The 24,463-nt window shown below is 38.2% G+C and overlaps 1 protein-coding gene across 3 annotated transcripts in view; it reads left to right on the forward strand.

Moving 5' to 3' along the window:
• The window catches only part of ADCY2 (adenylate cyclase 2), a 224,471-nt gene that overhangs the window by 83,990 nt on the left and 116,018 nt on the right, over positions 1-24,463 (forward strand). For 2 of the 3 annotated variants that reach the window (XM_071804445.1, XM_065832081.2), the window contains one exon: positions 20,495-20,644. The exons of the other annotated variant lie outside the window; for it this stretch is intronic. In XM_071804445.1, the coding sequence (XP_071660546.1) occupies positions 20,495-20,644 (150 nt within the window). The remainder of the gene's footprint in view (positions 1-20,494; positions 20,645-24,463) is intronic. 3 annotated transcript variants of the gene reach the window in all.

Raw genomic sequence — 24,463 nt, forward strand, 5'->3', positions numbered from 1 at the left:
GATTTATTTTAAGTCCTTTGAAGTATCATCTTTCTGCAATATGCCTCTGTTTCTTCCATAACCTTATTGGCTAAATGCTGATTTTAATATATACCTTCATAGAGTTTGACCTCAAATATGCTCGATAGTGTTTGTAACATGCTATAGTATTTTATTTTGAGGAAGATTACTGCAAAGCAAAAGCTCAAATCTGGAGTGGAAAAGAACACCTTGTATTTGGCTGTATTCTTGTCTACTCTCAACAGATCTGAGTAATAGAATTATTGTGTAGTATTTTAGGATCCTTCATATAGTACATAAAAAAAATCCTGCTTTCTTAAAGTTTTCTAAAAATCAATATTACTTAATGCCTTTCCTTATTGTGATTTTTTTGTTGTTGTTGTCTCTTTCTGCATTGTGGGGAATTCAATTACTTCTCACTTGGAACAGGAGGTGCATTGTATCATCAGTATGAGCCTGGAAATTATTATAACCCTTACTCACCCAGGGCCAGAAAGTGCCTTAGGGTCTTAAGGGTGCAGACTGACGAGAAGTAAAGGCTAATTATATAGATTACCAAGCCAGAAGGAGTTGTGAGGATCATCTGGTTCAATAGGTTATCATCTTGTGTGGAGTAACTGAATCAGTTTCCATTTGCGCTCTATCAGAGGCTCCCGAACTCTGAATCTTGGCACAACATGGGCCCACAATAGCTCCCGTGGACCACCATCCATCTCTGTTATCAGACTTCTCGTTTAAAATAACATAAAATCTTATTGCACAGACTAACTCTGGACATCTTACTATAACTTTGCAAGACCTCCATAACAAATAGTTCTCTTGCCACAGCTGTGAAGACAAGCAGTTTCCACACAAAACATCCTAGGAGGTCTGCCTTGCTGTCTGCTAGTGACACAAACTGACTTGTAGTCACTGAGCCAGGGCTGGATTGATAAGAAACCAACCAGTGGTGGGTCTTGGAAAACCTGCTGGGTCTTTTCTGTTCTGTGAGCTGAATCTCAGGAGCCTTAATTTGGAGGAGTTGCTTTACTGATTTACACAAAGGCAAGGCATGGGGCCCAGATAGTCGGGACTGCTTCATGAGATGCATACAAACTCAAGGAAGGGGAAGTGATTGGCAGAAGCAGGATGAGAGGAGTCAGAACAAAACAGTCTCCTGAGTTGCTCGCTGTCAGACGTGACTGCCGTGTATTAATAAATAGGCTATTTCAGTGCAAGTGAACTGTGACCAAATTGTCAAAGATATTTGTGGGCCTAAAAACCACTTATGAATATTTTATAAAGTACTTTGATTTCCGTGTGAGTTAGGTACCTAGACATGTTGAAAACAGGTTTCCTCTTGCCTTGCAATGAACTGTGAAGTTTTAGGAACTAGTATTTCTAGAGTGGGGCACACAACCAACAGGTAGCAGTGCTGAGTGGGCCTTTTGGTCTGAAGACTTACACAAGAAGGTCTGTTTGGGCTCTGAATACAGCCTTACATAGAAATGATTGATAACCAGTGGAAAAAAAGAATAAGAAGTAATCTTTGGCAGCTGCCTGTGAATGTTGTTCAGATCAATATTGTGTTCTTCACCTGACAATTCTTGTAAAGGTTTCTGGCTACCCCCTCATGCAGTAAGTGTTGATGGTGATTGACTTTGACCTTTAAAGCAATGCAAAAAGAAGAAAAGGAAATTTTTTTTTTCTGCTTTTCTGCCCTGGAGCTTCTAAAGAGCCTTTCTGTGTCTACTCTGACACTGCTATACCTGTGCCTCAAAATCCAGATTGATTTGTTTCTCTTAACATAGGGGAAACTTGAGTCTATCTTGTGAATGGATCTGCCTGTCAGAATTAAGGCTTGGAGATGTTAGCTATGATCTAGGTCCTGCTGACCTTAATTCAAGGCCAAATCACCACATGTCAGGTAATGTCACACACTGTTTTGTTAGTCCCCTGCTGCAGTAGTTTCTCAACAAAAACTAGCAACTGAGCAAAGCATAGGCAAGCTAAAAGGCATGCAATTAATTTGTTTCCAAAACATCTTTATTCAAATGTGATTTAAATTTCCTCAGTTAATGGAAACATTTCCCATGATAGGACAGAAATTCCTGTAACTACCATAAACACACTAGATGGGAGACAAATCTGGAGTATTTGTTTGTTTGGGTTTTTTAACAGAAATGGCAGGCATGTCTTGTCTAAAAGGCAGCACGTGAAACTTAGTCATTTACCACCTACTCTTCCTCTTGTGTTTTTTTTCTTGTGTGTTGTCATTTTTGGTTGGTTTGTTTTTTTTTTTTTTGGCTTTTTTTCCCTGCAGTTCCTGAGTTCCTGTATTGCTCGCTATTTTGTGCAGCCAGTAACTTCTTCCTTGCCTGGGAACACAGTCTGGCATAGGGTCTGGGCAGACTGCCTGGGGCCACAGGAGGACAGAGGGAAGGTGCCAAGGAAGGCGCAGTGTCCTTTGTAGGCACCACCTTCTCCAGCTCCCTTTCCCTGTGAGCCAGCAGGCACTGCTGTGCCCCCTCACATGAAGTGGAGCAAGATGGTTGACAGGCCTGTAGTTGGCTAATTGTATTCCACTTTTCCTGTTGTGGATGTAAGGTCATTAATTTTCTTTGGAAAACAAGGACCTGTGGAGAAAAAGAGGTTGTTTGATGTGGAGCAGGATACAATATTTTTTGATATTTCAAATATAAAGCTGTTAAAACAGGCTGATCATATAAAATATACATTACCTTTGGGAGATGTTTAGAATCCAGAATTCATCTTAGACCTATGTCTATAACTGTAAGGTGTTTTCTTAAACATGTTGTTGACGGTCTTGGTGTTTTTGTAGCCACATGGGTCAGCATTATATTTCAATCTGAGCACTGTTTTCAAAGCAGTTGATTTGCTTGCAATATCTATCCCAAGTATGAGTAATATAGAAGCTAGTATAATGAACAAAATAATTTTGGTATTTTAAAATTTCTTGCATTTTCTTCTACTGTGAGATAATTTCTCAATAATTCTAGCATTTTTTTTCACTGTCTTTGTTCTTTATATTTAGTTGCACTAATCTTTGTATTTCCTTTGTACTTCAGTCCTTTATTATGTATCTGATATTAGTCTCTAGTTGTGGTAAGAGACTAATCTTTTCTTTCATCCATAACAGAAATTTCAGTGGACTTCTGGCCACTCTGCTGTAGTTTGGTTATTTTTAGATGTGGTTTTAACCATATGAAATGATAATTTGTTGAATTGGGAACTGGATTATTATTATTTTTTTTAATTTTTGTTTGAATTGACTGCTGATGGTTGTTAGCTTTATCCACTGAGCATTTTCAAACTGACTGTAAGCATGTTGCTTGTGAGGAGCTCTGTATTGAATATTAAATTAATATTGAAAGACTGGTAGAGGATAATTTAAATACCAGCTTAATATTGCCTACAATATAAAATAGCAGGCAAGCATACAAACAACTTATGAAAAAATAGACTGCTGAATAAAAGTTCATTAAACCCAGCTAGATCTTTTCTGAGATGCTTTTAGAATCAATTTTAATTTGCTTTTAATGCATAGTCATTAAGTATATTAATGAACTGTTCTAACTCTGTGTTTATTTGTTACTAGCTTAATTCCTGCTTAGTTGTTTGTTTGATTCTTCTTTGATTATTGTGGCATTTGTTTAGAAAAAAAATCCTGTTATTAAGCTCCATTCATTTGGAAATTGTTCACTAGCAAGAAATGTTGAAAAAGTGCTACTACAACTTACAGTATTTTAAAATTGTGGAGGAACCTAATATGTCTTTTTCAGCTAAAATTGGAATAGGCCAATATTTGCCTCCCTCTCTTTCAACATTTAATAGGTGTGTGCCATCACTAACACTGGATAGTGTAATTTCCCTGCCTATTATCTGCAGCTAGAATTGCTCTCAGAACACAGCTAGCATAGTAACTCCCTTTAAAACATACCTGCCGTCCTTTATTTTTACCCATTGAGTGCCCAGATTACCTGTAAAGAAAGCAAAACATAAAGGTACTTCATTTAGTAGCAGTACAGCTTGGATACTCTGTAAACAGAGAGAATTTTACTCCAGGCTTGCTTTCCAAAGTCTTACAGTTACTTTTGTAGGGTGGGAAGGTAACACAAAGCTGAAGTGACTGGCACAGGAAAAGTGACTGCATAGACTTTAAATGTAGTTTTGCTGCTTCAGTTCTGCCTCGATTTAGAGGACAGCAATTAGCATTTTTTACCTCCAAAAAAATTCTGGACATAAGCACTTTAAAGATTATGAGCTTTCAGGTATTACAGTGAAAAGGAGACAAAAGTAATTTTGCAGACTTTTACAGCATTTTGCATTACTCTATGAGAGATTCTTTTGAGCTTTAAATACAAGAAATTCCAAAGGAGAAACATTTAACTTTGTAGCATTTGAGTTCGGTACACTTCTACACATACTGGGCACAGAACCACTGCAGCTATTCTGTCAGAACACTACTTTTGGTGGGGAAGACCAGTGAAAATACAGAGGTCAGTTTTGAATCACTGTTTTGTGGTCCAACAACGGAGAGAGCAGCATGTGGCACAAACCTGGAAGGAGTGCCATTTGCCCAGCTGTACTTCTGTAGAAATTGGTGCACACTTTGGATCTGTACATTCTCATTAGCCTGGCGTGGTGCATTATCATATCCTCACTGTTACTGTACTTACATGTGCATGTGAGATTGTATCTGTAGTTCTTTGGTTGAAGGTGCTGCAGGTGCCATCAGCGTGTAGCTGCTTGGGTGGGACACCCTGCATGCTCACTGGAGAGCAGCCTGGTCACCAGCCACACTGGCTGGGAGAAGATAAGGACCAGGAAAAACAGCCTCACTAAGCCTGAGAGAAGCTCTGTCTAGCTATCCCGTCACCAGCATGCCAGTGAAATGGCTAGGGAAAAATTAGTGTAAAACAACAATATAAGAATATTAAAATCCTTTCTGGGCCTACTCCCCCAGCTCCCAACAATTCCTGGGTGTGAGGTAGTATCTTTGTTGGTCAATTATTCTTTGATAAGTTTTCTAATTGACCTAAGGTTAATATAAACTTCAGGTTCCTCAGCATCATATGCCAAGGAACTGCACAGTTCATCTGGCCTATATACCTGTTTCACTGATGTCCTCTAGATCTTTTACTGTGAGACCAGTGGACAATCAGTCCCTGTGGACTCCGTGCTCAGTCCATCCAGGAGTGTGTTGATACTTCATAATGTTCCAACAATATTGTCCTTTTTTTCCAAGCCGAAAGTTGTTCCTCATGGCTCTTCTCTCCACACCTTTTTTTTTTTTTTTTTTCTCTTGTTCCACCCCTTTTGAGAGGAATAGACCACCTTTGTGTGTAATGCTCGAGGTGTGATCATGCTGTGCTTGTACACAGTGACATATTCGGTTGACCGCTACCAGCTACGTAAAGCACTTCCAAGCCTGAGTAGTTTCCAGTACGGCAGTAGTGGGATTCAGGCTAAACTACACTCGTGATCCCAGAATAACTTTTCTGTAAGAAAGTGTTTTGTACACCCCAAACTACATCACCTGAAAACAAAAGAAGCTGACCATGGGGTACTGCTACAGCTATGTCCAAGAGAGGATAACAGCATCCCAGCATGTTTTCCGTGATATCCCAAAGGACAACTGAGAGGAAAATTAAGGGGAGGGGAGTGGTAATAGGATTGAGAGTTACCTGCACCGGAGCATGTTATATAATTTAGGAAGGGTTGCTAGGACACTTAATGTTGTAGTGTGCTGGCAGTGATAAATGGCCACTGCTTTGCTGTTCGGTTTTGTGTCCTTGGTCAAAAGACTGTATTTTCTAATGCATTAAACTTTGTGTTTTGGTCTTGAAGTTTTGTGGTTAACCATTTGCCACACAGATCCACCTTTAATGGAAATGCAGTACAGTTTGTAACACAGCAGTGTCTCTCACCTGTCAGTCCCTGCTCATTAGCTGCAGACTGTGCAACTAATTTGTAGTTTGTCTTTTACTGTATGGCAGCGCAACTCATTGTTTACTAAAATGATGTTTTGTTTATGCTTTTACTAAACTAATAAAAATTTTTAAGAAGGATATGTTTTGGTTAAGATGAAATGAAATTTATTAGTAAATAAATTCTTTATATGTGATTTGCTTCTTAGGATTTTAGGGTTTCTTCACAGCATTATTAACTATTTGACATTAAGAAATATTTAGGATTAGATAAGTACTGTATTTTTTTATAGCTTTAGAATTTTACCTTTTCTAATTCAGGTAAGTTATTTGTTTTCCCAAACTAATCGTAGCATTCGTAATGTCTGAATATATTTTTGTATCTAGTAACATTATCTCTATTGTTTGCAAACATACCATAAGTTACTGCAGTTATATGGAAATTAGTGTATTAGTCATTTTATGTCACTTAAAAAAAATGTTTCAACAAATTTTGTAATTTGGCCTTCCTAGGGAAATAAGTCTGAAGGTACAAAAAGCTACTTTCATAGTAGGTAGCGCTGATGTTAGTCAAAACTCCAGTTTGCTGAAGTTCCCAATCTTATATCATCTGTGCAGTTTAGAAGGTGAGCTTATACTTAGTGGTACTTCATATGACAGTTTATAAAATTTTGGATTTTTACCAAGATATGGTTGTGTAATGAAATGTATTTTGTTTACATATACTGAAGCTCATATTTATGCTTATATTTTAGTACAGTAAAATAATTTATTCTGCAAGTTGATGCACAGGTATAACTTGTTATTCTTTAAAGCATATATGAAAGCAATAATTGAAGCCTAAGCTTGGGAACACTGGTGAATTCTAGAAATGATGATATAAAGGCAACTCTTAAGCATTAGTCCATATGAAATGCTCCTGGTGTATAATTACAGTAACTGGAAGCTGTGTTTTTAAAAACTATTAATGCTTCAATGCACTTCTATTCAGTAAATAAAAGATACTTGCATGGAACATGGATGAAACTTGGTGTGTTAATTGGCCAGAATGTTCCTGCTGAAGTATCTGTGCTATAGAAGATGGATAGATACTGTTCACATTACAGCCCATTCCTGAGTTAGTATGTTATTTTAATGTATAGCAAATAGAAATCTATTTCATTAATTCAGTCTTCCCTGTAATTGTTTGTTTATGAAGTACTGATTATGTTCTCAACACTGAATCCAATAAAATTGCTTGAAAACCTTGAAGGCAGTAAACTGAAATTCTTGGGTGAATACTATTCTTCTAATGAAAATTGAGTGAATTGAATTGCATTTCTTTCACAGTAACATGTGAAACAGCCATACTGCCAGCTGTCCTGATTTTGGCTGGGATAGAGTTAATTTCCTTCCTCGTAGCTGGTATAATGCTGTGGTTTTTATTTAGAATGAGAATAATGTTGATAATGCTTTTGTTGTTGCTAAGTACTCAAGGAATTTTCAGCTTTTCACACCATGCCAAGTGCACAAGAACCTGGGAGGGGGCACAGCCAGGACAGCTGACCCAGACTGGCCAAAGGGGTATTTGATACCGTATAACATTGTCACAGTTTAACCCCAGATAGCAATCAAAAGCATGATAGCCACTCACTCACTCTCAACCCCAAGAAGGGGGGAGAATTGAAATAGAAATGAGAAACTCACAGGTTGAGTTAAAAACAGTTTGATAAAATAACAAAGTAATAGTAGCATAGTACTACTACTACTAAGATACAAAATAAAAGTAAAATATAAAATAAGTGATTCTCAATGCAATTCCTCATGAACTCTGTCCACACCAAGCAGCCAGTCCCGGGAGGAGGAAGAGCACCCTGGTCTCAAACAGCTGATCCTGGAGGAAGAGAGCAAAAAGGCAGAAAAGCTCAAAGGCCAACTGCAAAATGGCAGAATGGCAGCAGGTAGAACTGACAACACTCCTGAATGGAATTGAACTGGAATGGAGCTGAACCAGAACAGATCTAACGAGCCAGTAATACCAACTCCAGTTATATACAAAGCATGGCACTAGTGGTGTGAAATATTTTCATTGAACATCCTGGATGCCAGTCAAGGTCTGTCCCATCTGTGCCCCCATTTTCTAGCTGCCCCTCATCTGCAGATAGAAAGTCTAGACAGACCTTGGTCTCCCAGACAATGATTAAGATATCAGTAAGTTCTTACATTCTCTTCATACCAACTCAAAAACACTGGAAAGTTACTTGAAGAACACTAACTCTATCCTAGGGTGCTATCTTATTATTCTTGAACTAAATCCAAGCAATAACTGTGCTAGCTATGAAAAAGAAAAGTTTCTAGCGGCATGAAGTAAATTAACTCTATTTTAGTCAAATCATCTGTGGGAATATAACGGAAGACTGGCGAGGAGAAGAATTGTAAATACACTCAAAAGACTGCAACTGGGGTGTAGAAAAACACATATATCACTCTAATTGCTGTTTAGCCTTGTGTGCTTCACAAGTAGAACCTCTGTGTATAGATAATATAGGCCTGTGAAATTCTTAAAGACACCTTATCAAACATCCTTGAAATTCCTGCTTTGCTGAAAGCAGAGATCAAAGCAATGTGCTGAACAGTACCTCTGTGAATCCCTGAAACACAGGTGAAATCAGCAAGCTATCTATCAAGGACTGGGCTCTGCAGTGCCTGTGGTTCTGCTAGTGTACCTCTGCCTGGGTGCTTAAGTGCTTTTTTGAAGATCCCTCAGTTAGCAAGATAATGAAAATAAATTTACTCTTTGCATTTTATCCGTGGTTTGTTGTTGTTCTTGCGACCTGCCTGTGTTGGCTCACACACCATAACAGATGTCATGCTCAGTATATATATTGGGGGAAGCTGGCTGGGGGAACTGCTGCTTGGGGACAGGCTGAGCATTAATCACCACATGGTGAGCAATTGCATCGTGCATCATTCGTTTTATATATTCTTTTATTTCTCTTTTCCTTCCTGTCTTTAATTGTCTTTATCTTAACCCACGAGGTTTACCTTCTTTTTTCTCCCACTTCCCACTGTGGGGTGGGGAGTGAGTGAACACCTGTGTGGTGTTCAGCTGCATGCCACATTAAACCACACCACCAGTGCAATGCTGTGTCAGAGTCTTAGTACAAAATGGTACAAGAAGAAGCTGCAACTCTGAAAAATATAATTGAAAGCTCATTTGTTCTTGTCATGGCGGCTCATGGCTTTCTTCAGAAGCTCCATGGTGCTCAGCTTACGGCTCAGGAAGGCCTGAGCTCTTTGAAAGGGAGCAGATAAGGGACTCATTGGCCAGATCCCAGTGCCACAGCACCTAAGCAAGGCAAGCCCAGACATAGTAACCGGGTTCAACCAAGAGTCAAGATCATAGGGAAAAATCATGGCAAGGAGATGTGTGTCATCAAGCCAGGAAGTCAATCTGTAGGTCAGGATCACATCCAGCAATTTCCAGGCACATCTGCAGTAACAAGGCAGGGCTGAGGTCAAGTCAGTCCACAGGTTGAGGGCCAGATCAAGGGGGTCGATGGTCAGTCAAAGCTGAGGTGGCATCAGAGCAATCAGAGCATCATTCCTCCGACACAGCTCAGGCAGGAACTAAAAGCCTTGGGCTGTGCTTAAATAGAACTTCTAGGCCTGTGAAGATGTAAGTGAAAGCCCCAGGTGAGTGAGGGCTGTTAGGGTTTGTGAATGTGCGCAAGCCCCTGGCGCTTCCACTGCGCTCTCCTCATCCACAGAGCCAGTCATTTTATCACATATGGCTGTCAGGTTTTTCAGGTGTGATTTCCCCTTCATAACTCCATGCTGGCTAATCCCAGTCACCTTCTTGTCCTTCATAGAACTGGAAGGGGCTTATAGGAGGATTTATACTATTGCCTTCCCAGGAATCAAGGTGAACTTATCTTTCTTGAAGACAGCAGTGACATTTGCTTTCTTCCAGATCTCAAGAGCCGCCCCTGATCACCATAGTAATTGAGAGTGGCCTTGTAGTGGTATCTGGAAGCTATCTCAGTTCTTGTGGTTACATTCCATCATGTCCTTGAATTAGACTTTTAACTGGATCTTTACTGAGGTCTCTTAACAAACTAATGACAAAATAGTGTGAAGGATCTTTCACATCTGAGATCATCTCCAGGCATTCTGATTTAAAAAAAAGACGTAGAAAAATCTATTGATCTGGATTGTATGGTATGCAAATATGGAAAGAATATAAATGAAAATACATTTTTTTGATGTGGAAATGACAGAGTGCTTTTGTAAAAAACACCATTTTGCTAACAAGAGAACCACATTCATACCTGATACAACATTGCTCATTTTTGTGGTGATATTGTAGGTAAAACATTGGCTCAGAATGCTTCTCCAGTTTCAGAACTAATGAAATTCCTTTCCTGTGATTGACTCTTGCTGCCTTCTCTCTTTAGGATAAAGTCAGACACTAAAAGATGTCTTCATATTATCTGAGAGGCTGTAGCTTCCCAAACCTGAATGGGACAAAAGAAATAATGTTGAGATTTTGTTGGAGGAAAAAATACTTTTGTCAGGAAGTAATCACTGAGGATCTGTAGCAGTGCTTGTACAGTTAGTTTGCACTGCCTTAGTGTGTTTCCTGCAAACGTTTTTCTGCTATTTGGCAGGTAATAAGTATATTCAGCACAATGCTAACTATGGAAACATTTATACACACTTGTAACTGCACTGGGGATATATCTACCCTCAGCCACACAGGCAATGTTGGCAGCTACACAAAACACCAGAAAAAAGGCATACAATTTTTTTTTCTTTGTCCGCCTATGAAGTAAATTTATGAAGATTTTTTCAAAGTAGAACCAGAACAAGAGTAGCTATTTATTTTCTGTCAAGCATGATTTTTTTTTTTTAATTATTTGATATTTTACTTTGCTTGTGGGTCTGTGTGTGCCTTGCTCAAGATGGTTGCCTCATGCACAACCTGTGCCTCTTTTAGCACTGATTCAGAATTCCAGGAATGATTCAGCCTCTCAGACTTTTCGGAACTGCCGAGCTAGCTGTCTCTTACAGCCATTAGTCTTGCTGCTGCTTGCTTTTATTGAAAAGTGCCTTGTAAACGGCCATTTTGAAGCAATTCGCTGTCCACTTTTGTGTTACCCCCACGAATACTAGCCACACGATCTGCACAGTGCAGACTTGTGCTGCGGAAGTGAACAAATGGGAGATTGAGAAAGATGAAGAAATCTGTAGGAAGACAAAAGAAAGTCACAATTTTGAATGAATGCACAACTGGAAACCAAAGAAACCCTGGAGCAATCAGCTAAAAAGTCTAAACAAAGTGACTGAATTAAGGAGCACTAACAAAACTCAAAGGAGGAATTTTTAAACCTTGCCCAGAGGAAGCAAATTTCCATACTCATTGCAATTCTTCTCTGGCACTTTAAGCCATTACTCATTTTGTCCCTCTTCTAGCATCTGAAGCAATAAAGTGTTGGGGTGTTTTCTATTGCGTGACCCTCACATGAGGCCCCCCTCATGCTGGCTGGGGGCAGCATTTTGAGAGCTCTCCTTGTGAGCTGGTCATATTCTTTCTCATCCTTTTACTTCAAGAATGCGGTGACAGTAGGCACCAGACCTGTCTTTGTGGTCTTGCAAAAACCAAACCTACTGGTATTACTCATCTAGCTGGCCATTCAGAGATTACTTCTGTAGTTTACCTAGTAAATCCTGCCTGGTCATTTTGAAGTCTTCTGTTATGGCGTTGATAGTTATTTGCCATGAAGTTTGTTCTTTGGAGTCTCAACACAGGCTTGAAATACCATAATAAAATTCATGTGTAGAATAAAAGGGAGAAAGCATGCCAGTTTTTGTTAGGATCTGGCAAGACATAATACACTGAATTAGCCACTGCACCAGCCTTATGTGACACCACTACCTAAACACCAAGTTCTTCAACTTTGTGCATGGATATCTGAGCTGTGTTTATCTCCAGACTGCCTCAGAAAACTGCTTGGAGAGAAGTTCTGTGCAGACTGATAAACTTGTACTGAAATGAGTTTGGGAGAGATGGAAGAGCTTAGGTTAGTCTGTGAGCATCCTACAGCTTGTAGAAATGTCTAACAAGCACATTCAATAGGAATGCTGAAGGAAAGGAGTCAGTTTGTGTGCTCTTTTAGAGACACTGGATAACTGCTGGTTCCTAGCTGTGATTTTGCTGCTTCCTCGAAGGGGAGAGCAGATTGAAAACCTTTTTCTGCAGGTGGTGGTGAATAATGAGTCAGCACAGTTTTCTGATCAGACTGGGATTTTCCAAGTAGAGGTAATGAGTGCTCGTTGTAGACAGCTGAGAAACACTTACATGAATATGTTTAACTGGTGAGTAAAATAGAGCAGGGACTGTTCTCCAGCCCCAGTGGTGAGCATAGCTAGTGTCCATACAACTAAATCCATTTGAGATAAATGTTCAGTGAGAAAAAATAGGGAAGGAATAATCAACGTATATGCAGATTTACAGATTTGGGAAACTGTGTTTAAAAGATTGACTTACATAACTGAAAAGCAAACTAAACCTGCCATTGTAGTTGGTCCTGAGAACTGCTTCCCTGAGGTAGCACATTACTTCTCAACATGTGGATGCTTCAGGGCATATATAGATTGGTCTGAAATAGATAGTTGCTCCTCAAGACCATAAGGTAGCAAATGTGAAAATTAACTTTAAAAAAAAAAGGTTCTATAAGGGATCAGGGAAACTGTAGATCTATAAAATCATTGTGTTCATGAGGTGAAAACTGAAGCTGTAGGAACAGAGAGTAACATGAACACATCCTATTTTGAAAGAAGTAAAGGGAAGCCTTTCCTTAGAAATGTCTTGAAGTTGTCTGAAGGCATCAACAAATACATGGATGCATCTGGTTTAATTGATAGCTCTACTTGGTTTTCCAGAAGGCCTTTGAAACAGTCCTTTGCCCAAGTCTTTTCGGGGACTGAGTAGCTGGGAGGGAAGATCCATGCATGGATAAATAGTTCTTTAAAAGACAAGGAACAGAAGGTAGGAGTAAATTGTAGATTCTTACATTCAGACTTAAAGTACAGAACAAGTATGGAAGCGTGGAAAATGTCTCTTCCCTGGACAAGTACCTCTCTTTGTTTAATCACGGCACTCAGCTAGTTTAAGAGCAGCAGCCTATTCCTAATAATGCTACTTAGTATTTTGGGTGTCTATATTGCATTATATAACCACACGCTGCTATATAGGGCTTGTCACTAATACTGGCGTGAATGTGAAGGACTGTGCTAACTTTTGAGGTGTTAGCCAGAATGCATCCTCATAAATGATGTGATTCAGAAAAAGACTGGTTCAGAGTGTCTGAAGTGCTTCACACTAAGGCATTGGAATAGAGAGCCTGACATCTCGGTAGTTTTGAGGCATGAAGGAGAGAAAATGACATGTTTGTGTAAAGATAACATAGAATAAAGCAGCAGCATGAAGAAGTTCAAATATTTACTTCATTTCTTCCTGAATGTAAGCCAAATGAAGTGCTTTCTTTGTCCTGATTTGCTGACTGTTGATAGCATTTGCCTGACACCAGAAAATTGAACTTTAAGGTCTTCTGAGATTATGTTTTCCTGTTAGATGCCTTCCAATTAAGAATTAACCCAAATGCTGATTGGAGAACTCAATATATTTCAAAATGGTAACCAAGATCTTAAAAAAAATTACAAACACATGTGAGAGTGTCACCACTGAAAAATTTAGCTCTGAGGACATTCTGGAATCAGTTTAATCCAGTTCCGTAGGTCATCACTTTCCTCGGTTATACACCACTATCATTATTCTCCCTTCTGCTCCATATCATTTTTTGCTAAGTACATCGTCAAAGACCACTGTTTCCTAGCACAGGCTGCCAAATTATGAAAAGTGAACTTGACAAAAGTTTGTCATAGTCATCAGTCAAGCAGAACAAATATTCGAGGAATATTTCCTATTAAAAAGCTTATCCACTTCATGATGAATACTGACAGAGAAAAATATCACCTAAGGAAAATATTCGTACATAAATCATAATTTTATTTCATTAGAGATCATAAAAAATACTGTTTCAAAAAGTCTAATTACTGTTGTCTATCAATTAGATTAAAACACATTAATTGCCAGCAGTTTGCAATGCAATAGAAAAATTGAGTATATGTTCTTACCGTAATTTATTAATGTAATACTGAGCTGTCTATTGATTTGGATTTCATTATATATTGATAACTGAGAGTAAGTAGCATATGTAATATGCAGTGCACTTACACACAATATAAACTACAGTGACTGGGGAAGAAAACTGAAATCATCGTTATGGTTTTGAGGGTAATCTCATTTCCAATTAGGCATGCCAGAAGTCAGTACATTAATAAAGGGCATGTGTGTAATTATCAGTTCGTTTTTCTGTCTGTCCTGCTCTCTCCTGGGTAACTTTTAAACCTATTGATTAATTTCTGTAAAACTTGCCAGAAGGGGAGATATCTAGATATATATACATATCTCATGTATATATTCTCTAATATATATAAATATATAGATCTATAAATAAATTTCAAAAAGACTGGGTAGATAATAATATCAAATAAACTTTATGAAGACTGATAGGTAGTACACGAGAGATAGCTAAGTAATACTCCCACTGAAGGAAAAAAGGAGAAATATACTGTTATGCATTTAACTTGGCAGCGTATTCCTGGTCCTGTAAGTAAACATATTTATATTACAGATTTATTTTTTTTTAAGAGTGAAGCAGATTAATTTATTGGAAAAGACTGAGGGTATCTCAAAAATCAGACATGGGACTTTGTCTACAATATATCAAAGATTGATGTATTACCCCATATAATTTTTTTTTAAAGTAAACTGTTTGAATTTTATGGTATTAAATGTCATTTTTTATATAGCGCACTAGTACTCATTCCTATATCAGATCCAGGATCTGAAACTGAATCTCTGTCTTAGATAACATTTGAGTTTTTAAGATGGATGGGAGTATCAGTTGTTTACAGATTTTGCTTCCAAAATTCAAGACAGATCCCAAATTCCTGTTAGCTTTACCTAAATATATATCTGAGTAGGCTTGAATTTTTGTTTGTTTGTTTCAATTAATTGTTTATTCAGATGTGTTTGAGCAATTTTGCTAGTAAAGAGATAAAATGACCCCAGATGCACATATAAACACAAAAAGACCTCTCCGCAGGTGGGAAGGGGAGTGCAGTGTCTGGCTGGTTCCTTCTGAACGAAGATTCAAAATATGAAGAGTCATTGATTAGAGTCAATGATATTGATTATGTGTGTTACACACAAGTGATCTAGAGGGACCATAATTAATCCTTGCTTCTAGCGTATTTTTCCTGTTTTTGATTCAAGAGTTTACAGTTTATGATCTGTTTTCATCTGCACTAGCATATAGAGTGGCTCTGTGTATGCAGAGCTAAAGAAAATAAATCCAGTCATTCCACAGAACAGCCTGAAGATATGAGAAACTTCAATCTGTATTCATAATGAAAAGAAAACCACATCAAATAACATAGATATTACAGAAAAGGAATATCCTGCTGGTGTCCACAATGTTCTAATTGCAAAAGCTACAAAGAGAATTACACACACAAATTATAAGACAGTGTCACAACTTCCTGGATTGTAAAGGACACCAATTCCTCTTCCACAAAGGGGCTTTTTACCAAGTTTATTTTAGCACTGAAAATATGGAACAGTTTGCTGATGTCTGGAATAACGAGTAATTCAAACTCTTATTTTTCTGTTAGTTCTTAGTTACTTTTAGAAATCTTAGGTGGTTGGGATTTTGTTGGCATTTTTTTTTTTTTTAATTGTGTTGTTTCTTGCAAATTTGCAATTTGTTTTTCTACTTATATTTCTGAAAAACACTTGAGATTCTCCTTGATAAAGACAAAGGGCCTGAGGATCCTGGAGCTTCCTGTGTCTTCTTTTTATCTGTAGTGTGTTCTCACTGTGGCCTTCATGAGTATTTAAGGATTTAAATACCTTTTACCTTTCAGAGTATTAAATATAATGTTGCAGTCATTAAAGAAATTTATTTTTACTCTTAATTCCTGAGGAAGTAAGTCTCTGGTTGTCCATATTCTGTCTGTCCTTCAACCTGTCGTGTCCTGTACCCACATAACTTTAATTCATTGACTTTTACCATCAGCTGTGAAACAAAAATAGAAATCCAAAAGACTGCTACATTCCTTTATGATAAAGACCCCAACTTAGTGATCTCACTAAGACAAATACAAGAAAAGGACAGGGTTTTTTTAGGCAGATTTCATCAGTTGAACTCCTGTATAATGAATGCACTGCATTTTTTTCAGCAACTCAGTGAACTTTAGTACTCTCTGGAGAAATTAGTCATAGCTTCTTAACTTTGTCTTCATTTGCTTTTAAATAGTCTATTTTGGTAGTTAAGCACTAGAAATCAAATTGCTTTGTATTCACTGATACTGAAAAATACATGTGCTTGAATGTAAAAATACAGTTTAGAAAATGCCCCATTGCCTGGAAGCACGTACAGTCTCCTGTAGGTTGAAAGAGATGGGAGAGAGATCAGGCATGGTAATGTTCCTTAAGTGATTAGAGGTGTAAGCTGGTAGTTGGAGTACCTATAGATACTTCCCGGTGGTATCTTGCTCCTTCTTGCATTCATTTTTGACTCATATTTAGATCATATTCTGTAGACATTGAATTTATTCATTGATTAAGCAGAAACTTCACCACAGTGTACGCTTAATGGATATATCTGAAAGGGTGCAGATGTCCTAGGAGATGGACTTGCCTCTCCACTGACTGTGCAGAGAAACCAGGACTTTGGCTGTGTGAGTCAGTTTTTCCATAAGGTGAATTGAGTGGGAGCTTACTAGAATTTATGTATATTGTGGTGGGTTTGTTTTTTTTTTTCATTCGGTGTCTGTTTGTAAAGGAGATTAACTAGGATCATGCAATGCTCTCTTTGAGATCACCCTGCTCTTTTTCTGCCGTTGAGTTACCATCGTTAGTTAGACCTTTTCCCACAACTCAGGCTTGTCCTCCTTTACAGAAGCCTGAAACACGTTGTGTGGTCTATTCAGATGCTCCTTAATTCTCTTACAGAGGTTCTTTGCTACAGTTTTGTTCACAGAGTTGATCACAACTCTCACAGCAAGATGCAGTTTCTTACCAGAAGATCCGCCATATCTTCTCTTATTATCTAGTATTTATCTAAAGGGGAGGGAAGCAGGGATGAAGAGAAATTAAAAAATTAAAATAAAATTAAAAAAAAAAAAAGGAAAAAGAGAAAGAGCCTCTGTAGTGGTAGTAATAAATTCGACGAATCCAGACGCCGGCATAAGCTCTTTGATCGAATGGGCGGGGCAGGCGAGAGTAAGGAGTCTAATTCAATGTGAATTTACCATCCGTTCTCTTTAATGAACTCTTAAACAACACTGAATATCAATGTCCCTGAGACCACGTTTTTCCAAGCCTTATATACTCTCTACCAAAAGGCCATGCGGCAAGCGCAGGCTACAATTGGTTACACTTACAGTCACTCATCCCCCCCCACTATGGTGATTGGCTGCAGGGCACTGTTCACAGACTGTTCATGCGCAGCGGCAACGCCCCTCCTGCAGCCTGGGTCGAGGGCAGAGCAGCTTCTGTTTACTTTCCTTTTGTCTCTGGTGTCTCAGGGAAATCCTTCCGTGTAGCACAGCCGCATCAAGCCCTGGCTTGTTCACAGCACACAGCCAGAGACTCTCCACAAGCCTCAGAGTCCTAGCCTAGAGAAATGACAAGGTAGAAGACTGGTCCCACTTAGGATTTATTTCCAAGTGCTTCAGTCCAGGTGGCATTCACAGCATGAGGTCTTCTCAGAGCAGGTGCCTGAACAGGGGGAGATATTGTACAATTTCATACTGATTAGAATACTTGCTTAGGAAGTGGAGAGCACAGTTAATTTTTTTTGACTGAAGAAAACTTTGAATCCATTCCTTCTGGGAGAATGCCTATGAGACTTTAAGGGCAATCTGGGATGAAGCTCTTCTCCAGCTCATACTTTGAAACTAGACCGCAGGTCAGAACAAAATGCAAAACATAGGAGTAGATACTCAGCAAGAAGTATATATGTTGTTTATTTTGTTTAGTAATGTTAATTGCATTTTCCATTGAACAGTCTATTGACAATATGTATTTCAGTTAATAACTCTCAGGGAAAAATACAGAAATATTCATACAAGCCAGACTACATACGGGCAAAAAATTCTGTTGGTCTGAGTTAGAAACCAGTTCATCCATTTCTTGGATTTTTTGAAGTTAAGACCCCAGTGACACGTTTCTGAATGAACTCCATACTAGCCAAAAGAATTATTGATGTTTTGAACACAGTTTGTATCTACATATTCACTTATACACTTATATGGCTGTGGTATCTTAGTTATATTTGAGCAGCCCAATTCAGGTACTGTAAGCCAGTGCAGAGCTTCATGTGGGCTGAATTACCCCACTGAGAATCTGAAAAGCCTGGTTAATTAGCTTCCTTGCCTGTCAGTCACTTGTTTCCATCTATTTTCTCACTTCAGCTAGTTCAGTCATAAAACTGTAATCTGTTTTTCTATGTCTGTGAAGATGATACTCATAATTTATTCATTCATCTACCCATCACAACATTTTTTCTAAATTTTGATTGGTTGTATTCCTGAAGTTTTGCTTTAAATAACCTAAAGCTTTATGAACCTGGACAGTGTGTTTAGTAAGTTTGTGTCTGGCTTTTCAACACTGATCCATACATAGAGATTATGACAGCACATTGGCTATTGTGAAATGTTTAATTTAAACTGTTTCTTATCCCTCTACTTCATAACAGAGGTTCTTTGGAGAAAACAAGTTATGTATATTTTTCTCCCTGCTTTTACATTTATTTATTTTAGAAAAATTTGAGAACTCAGAGATTGCTTTTAGAAACATTGTAATCTCAAGTTCTAGGGAAAGAAATTAAAATTTTATCAAATTGAAAACATCAATCCTTTTTGTGGCAAAAGTGTATAGTTCCCACTTGTAGCTTTGTGGAACCATGAGAGGTGAGATGTCACACATGTCGCAGGGGGAGGAACAGGTAGTGATGTTATAATTTGTGAGGAAAATAAAAGCATTTCTTTAAAATTTTCATTTTAAAGTTTGTATTTATGAAGGGAACATTAAAACTTCATGCATTTTTTGTGAATAAAATGTATTCCTCAAGGAGGATTTCTGTTAACAGGACAATCTCAATTGTCTGAACCACTGTAGCATACTGTTGGGCTTCTTTTCTGACATCTCTGGTTCTTTCACTAGTAGCAGTTCACAAAAGATTGCCTGGTACATAGGTACATCGAAACCAACCAATGACTGATCACTGGGGAAATCTATCATAAACCTCATGATCAGATTAAGTGTGGAGAATTAATAAAATTTTAGTCCCTTTTTTTCCTTCTTCACTTCCAGACCGTAAGTAATATGGCACCATGTAGCACGTGTAATCCAGGCTATGTGATACACTCGAGCCTTACAGATAGAGACCCCTCCTGACCAGATGGCAGCTGTATTCCAACTTCAGTTCCCTTTTTATATTATCTTTTTTAATTGAATTAAGACTTGGTTTCATTCCCGTGTTTCTTCTGCTCTGAAGGAGCTGGGGTAGGTAAAAGTGTCTCTTTTTTTGCAGCACTAAATTGGGAACAGGTGGAAGCGCTAGCATCACCACACAGTATTCTGTCCTTTTTGAAGTCTAAGCACAAGGAAGACCTGCCTTTCCTCTCCCTTTACTTTCTCTGAAATATCCCAGACAATTAATAAATAAAACTGGGTTCTTTAAGTGAACTTATTTCTTGTGTTCAAGTGGTGTTGTGTACGCTAAGCATCTAATGCTGCAAGTTTGACCCTGAATCTTGTAGGTTTTGTATTTTAGGCAAATGCAGTTTTCTGGTAGTGGTGAAAAGTATATTCTCACAGAGAAATGTCAGCTCTCTCTACTTAAACACTGCTTACTGTTAACTAAAGTTAATATTTATAGTAACTGACAGATAGTATGGGGTCAGACTAGGGTAAAATGAAGAGCAGGCTGTTGATGTAGGAGGATCTTTTCACCCCTTAACTGTATGGCACTGAAAAGAAAATGTCTTGCCAAAAGAGTGTGGCAATGACATGGCTTTCAGTGTTGTTGCTAGAAGACACAGCTATTGTTTGACATCAGTCGATCATGATCCCACCTCTTTGAAACTCAGCAGTGAATGTAGAACACGAGCTGAATTTTCAGATAATATATAAGTCATTGAGTGGGCAAACGTTCATTATTGTTCTTATTTAGTCCTGAATTAAAATGATGTTATTGCTTGGGGTATTTCCACTAATTGTGAAAGTTTTTGGAAAAGTGAACCTTTGCTAGAAATCAAATGAAACCAGAATACATAACTGCAACAATCTTTCATTGACAGTTAGGATTATATTATCATCTTAATTAATATAAATACCCTGACATGTCTCTTTTTTTTTTTTTTTTAATTTTTTTCTTTAACCCCCCTAGATACTGGCAAATGTAATCATTTTTATCTGCGGAAACTTGGCAGGAGCATACCACAAACATCTCATGGAACTTGCACTGCAGCAGACATATCAGGACACGTGCAACTGCATCAAATCCCGTATCAAGTTAGAATTTGAGAAGAGGCAACAGGTAAAAACACAGCCATGTCTGAGTCTGTTTTGCTCTTTTCACACTATCCTTCCATTCATCACTATACAGTCCAGTTTGCTAATGCAAGAACACTTAATGAATTACTTAAAGTTACTTAAAAAAATATGCAAAATCTGTTGAACAGGGTTGTGCACAATTTCCATCTGAATATAAGAAGGTATTATATTTACTTGTGTTGTCAAATACATGTTTTATTTAATTTGTTCTATGAAAATATTTTATGTTAAAGAAAGTTGGAGATGCTATATAGATTCTGTTTGCACACTGTCACTTTTGTTTTCCTTATTGAACGAGCTGTGTCTGTTTTGCGAATCTTCAGTTCCTTATGCCCAAGACCAATACTGCAAAATCACTGCGAGAAGATGATATTACTGCGCTGTTTTTGAAAAATATTTGAAACTACAATACGGATGAATCATGTGATATAGTTCTAGGGGTCAGGTATGTTAAGAGGAGCTAGGGGAATTGCATAATGAGACTATCTGTCATTTATTGTAACAGCTGAATAGAAGGCTTCTCTGATTGCTTTATATAGTTCTTTTTCTCTTTGCAAGTTCTGTACAGTGCCTATCATCCTGACAGATAGGTGCTTCATTTAAGAGAATTTGAAATACAAATTAGTTCATCAAGTAGTAAAGAAGATAGGTATGTTTTGCTTTGAAGGTCACCAGACTTAAACTTCTATGAACTGTTGAGGGTCAGGGAATAGAGCCTTCACTGACACATTTCTGTTTTCACAGAAGTGCAGATGTTCACCTTGTATGTCCCAGCTGACCCTAACTGTCATGTCTGTCTCACAAATACCTGTAACCTTTTTCAATATTCATCACCAACACTTTTTTGCAGCAAAAGCAAATGGAGAGTCCTTACTAAGAATTAAGTAGGTGGTGTGTGTTCTTTGTCTTCAAACATTAGTCCAGAAGTGGGTATACTTTAGTCTTTTGATACTGCTTGTTTTGCCAAACAGATATAGAAGATCATCCACATTTTTATTATTCAGGGAGCAAGTCGATCATATTGCTGACTATTTTTAGAGGATTGAGATACACTGAAAAAGTAGTAGCAGGTGCATTTTAAAAGCTATGAGTTTGATCAAAGCCTTTATTAGCCTTTGAAAGACTGTAACATGACCCTTTACTCTGTGTCTCTTTAACAAGAAAAGTTTAATTTACATCAGTGAGAAGTAACACAAACTGCGTTTGTACAAGTGCAGAGCATACGTTGTGCTTCTAAGTGTTTAGGGCTCCAGATCAAATTTGAAAATTTGTCCAGATCATGGACATTGTGTCTTTTATAATTGTTTTTGAAAGATTTACAATTTATACTCTAGATTGTCCATGGATTTCCTTTTATTTTGTTTGAGAGTAGGCTCATACAGAAGTAGCCAACTATTATTTTTGGTTGGGTTTTTTTGTGTGTCTTTCAATAGCCTTTTTGAGAATACCATTTTGATTGTATCAATAGATAAGAGTATTGAATTACCACTCAACAGTTACGCCAAAAACTCAAGAGAAACACCAAATTATCTGTTTTCAAGTGAGACCAGCATACATAAGTATCTGGTGAAATAGGCATTAACGTATATATACCGAGATACAGATTAGACATATTGTACCCACTCCACTGTGTATTTTTGGGGGGGCACAGCAAAGGCTGCTGCTTCCAAATGGATGGGAAGCCTGAAATGGGTCTCCTAAGTTCTGGACAGAGGCTGAGGGTGAAGGTCCAGGTGAGGTTGGTCAGGGCCAGTAAGGCCAGTTAGTACCCCAGGGGCAGTGCATAGGAATCGTATTTAGGCTTGGCTTGGGTTTGCACTATATAATGTGTGTTTGCTTGCAGTTATAGATGTGTAGAAGTTTATGTGTGTTAAAAAACACACATTTATGAACTGTGGTTTCATAGGTCTGTGCTTGATAACAGTGGATACTCTGGACTTTATTTCCGTTAGTATATTTTGTTGTGAGAGTCACGTTTTTAAACTCCCATAGTAAAAGGCGGTATTTTCAAGGCCCACTTTGGTGTTTCTCACACAACTTTTCTATCTTTTCAGTATATACAAAAGAGAAATATGAAACTATTCTGACCTCTATTAATTTGCAACCTTATTTCAAGATACATATATAATCTCTTCTCCCAAATAACAAGTGATAGGACAAGAGGAAATGGCCTCAAGTTGTGCCAGGCGAAGTTTAGATTTGATATTAGGAAAAAATTCTTCACGGAAGGGGTTGTGAAGCATTGGAACAGGCTGCCCAGGGAAGTGGTGGAGTCACCATCCCTGAAGGTGTCTAAAAGGTGTTTTGACGAGGTTCTTAGGGACGTGGTTTAGTGCTAGAGTTAGGTTAGGTTATGGTTGGATTCTATGATCCTGAGGGTCTCTTCCAACCAAAATGATTCTGTGATTCTGTATTTAAAATAGTCTCTCATAACATTTGTCTCACTGATGCAGCCTGGCTGACAGTTTGTAGGGGTAATGACTCACTAACACTCAGTGCAAGATCTTCATGCTGACAAGCAGTTAGGATAATTGCTCTCCTCTCTCTCTTCTGGTGCTTTGCATCATGAGACACAGGAATATACACTGAGAAGTTCTTACAACATCACAGGGAGGTGTTTGTAAGGTGTTGGTGTTCAGTGGGTTCTCTCAAATGCTGTCTTTGAAAAGGAGGCAGTATAATGATGGTTTTAGAAACAACACTCAGGTAGCAGATGAAAATGAATGAGGTTTCAAATCATTGAGTGGGATTTTAATTTTTTCACCGAAACATGGTGAAGCAATACCATTCATTACAGGAACTGAAAGATTTCAAAATTGTTTTTAAATTAATTTAAAACAGAGAAACCTCATACATTTCTGAGACTCAAGGCTTGGTAAAGAACAGAAACATTTGAAATATATTATTTGGAGCTAATATATTTTAATGTGGATTCCTGTAAATTCAATTAATGCATTTTAAAGTATAAGCTACTAGTATTTTCATGGAAATTCTTTTTTGTTTGGTTGGTTTTTTTTCTTTTTTTTTCTCCACATAACTTCAAGGCCAGTAAGCATGAAAAACAAAACCTAGTTTCTTTAATTTTTGAAGCCATTTTCTACGCCAGGTGTGTTTGTACACATACATATGGGTGAGGTGCCAATCCTTTATATTAATCTACATGTCATTACCAGAATTAAAACCTGTTCTGAGGAAAAACTTAAATGCCAAGTTCAGCATAGTAGACCATGTGGAAGATGGATAGAATATGCAAGTAGAACCTGGAAATAGTCCACCAAAGGGCTACAGAGGTAACTAGAGAACTAGGGCTCATGACAGATGATGAGACTTAGGGAACTTTGGATGTTAGGCTGCAGAAGAAAAGGTTGCAGGGGGAATAACTAACATCCACCTGCTGCCTGAAGGAGCTTGCGGAGAAGAGGTGGTCAGATTTTTCTCAAAGGCAGACAGTGAAAGGATGAGGGGCAATAGGCACGAGCTGCAGCAGTGCAAATCCTTCTCCTTCCCCTCTACTCTGCCCTGGTGAGACCACATCTGGAATATTGTGTCCAGTTCTGGGCCCCTCAGTTCAAGAAGGACAGGGAACTGCTGGAGAGGGTCCAGTGCAGGGCCACAAAGATGATTAAGGGAGTGGAGCATCTCCCTTGTGAGGAAAGGCTGAGGGAGCTGGGTCTCTTTAGTTTGGAGAAGAGGAGACTGAGGGGTGACCTCATTAATATTCACAAATATGTAAAGAGTGAGTGTCATGAGGATGGAGCCAGGCTCTTCTCGGTGACCACCAATGATAGAACAAGGGGTAATG

Source organism: Patagioenas fasciata, chromosome 2 (assembly GCF_037038585.1).
Source record: "Patagioenas fasciata isolate bPatFas1 chromosome 2, bPatFas1.hap1, whole genome shotgun sequence".
In the NCBI taxonomy this organism is placed as follows: Eukaryota; Metazoa; Chordata; class Aves; order Columbiformes; family Columbidae; genus Patagioenas; species Patagioenas fasciata.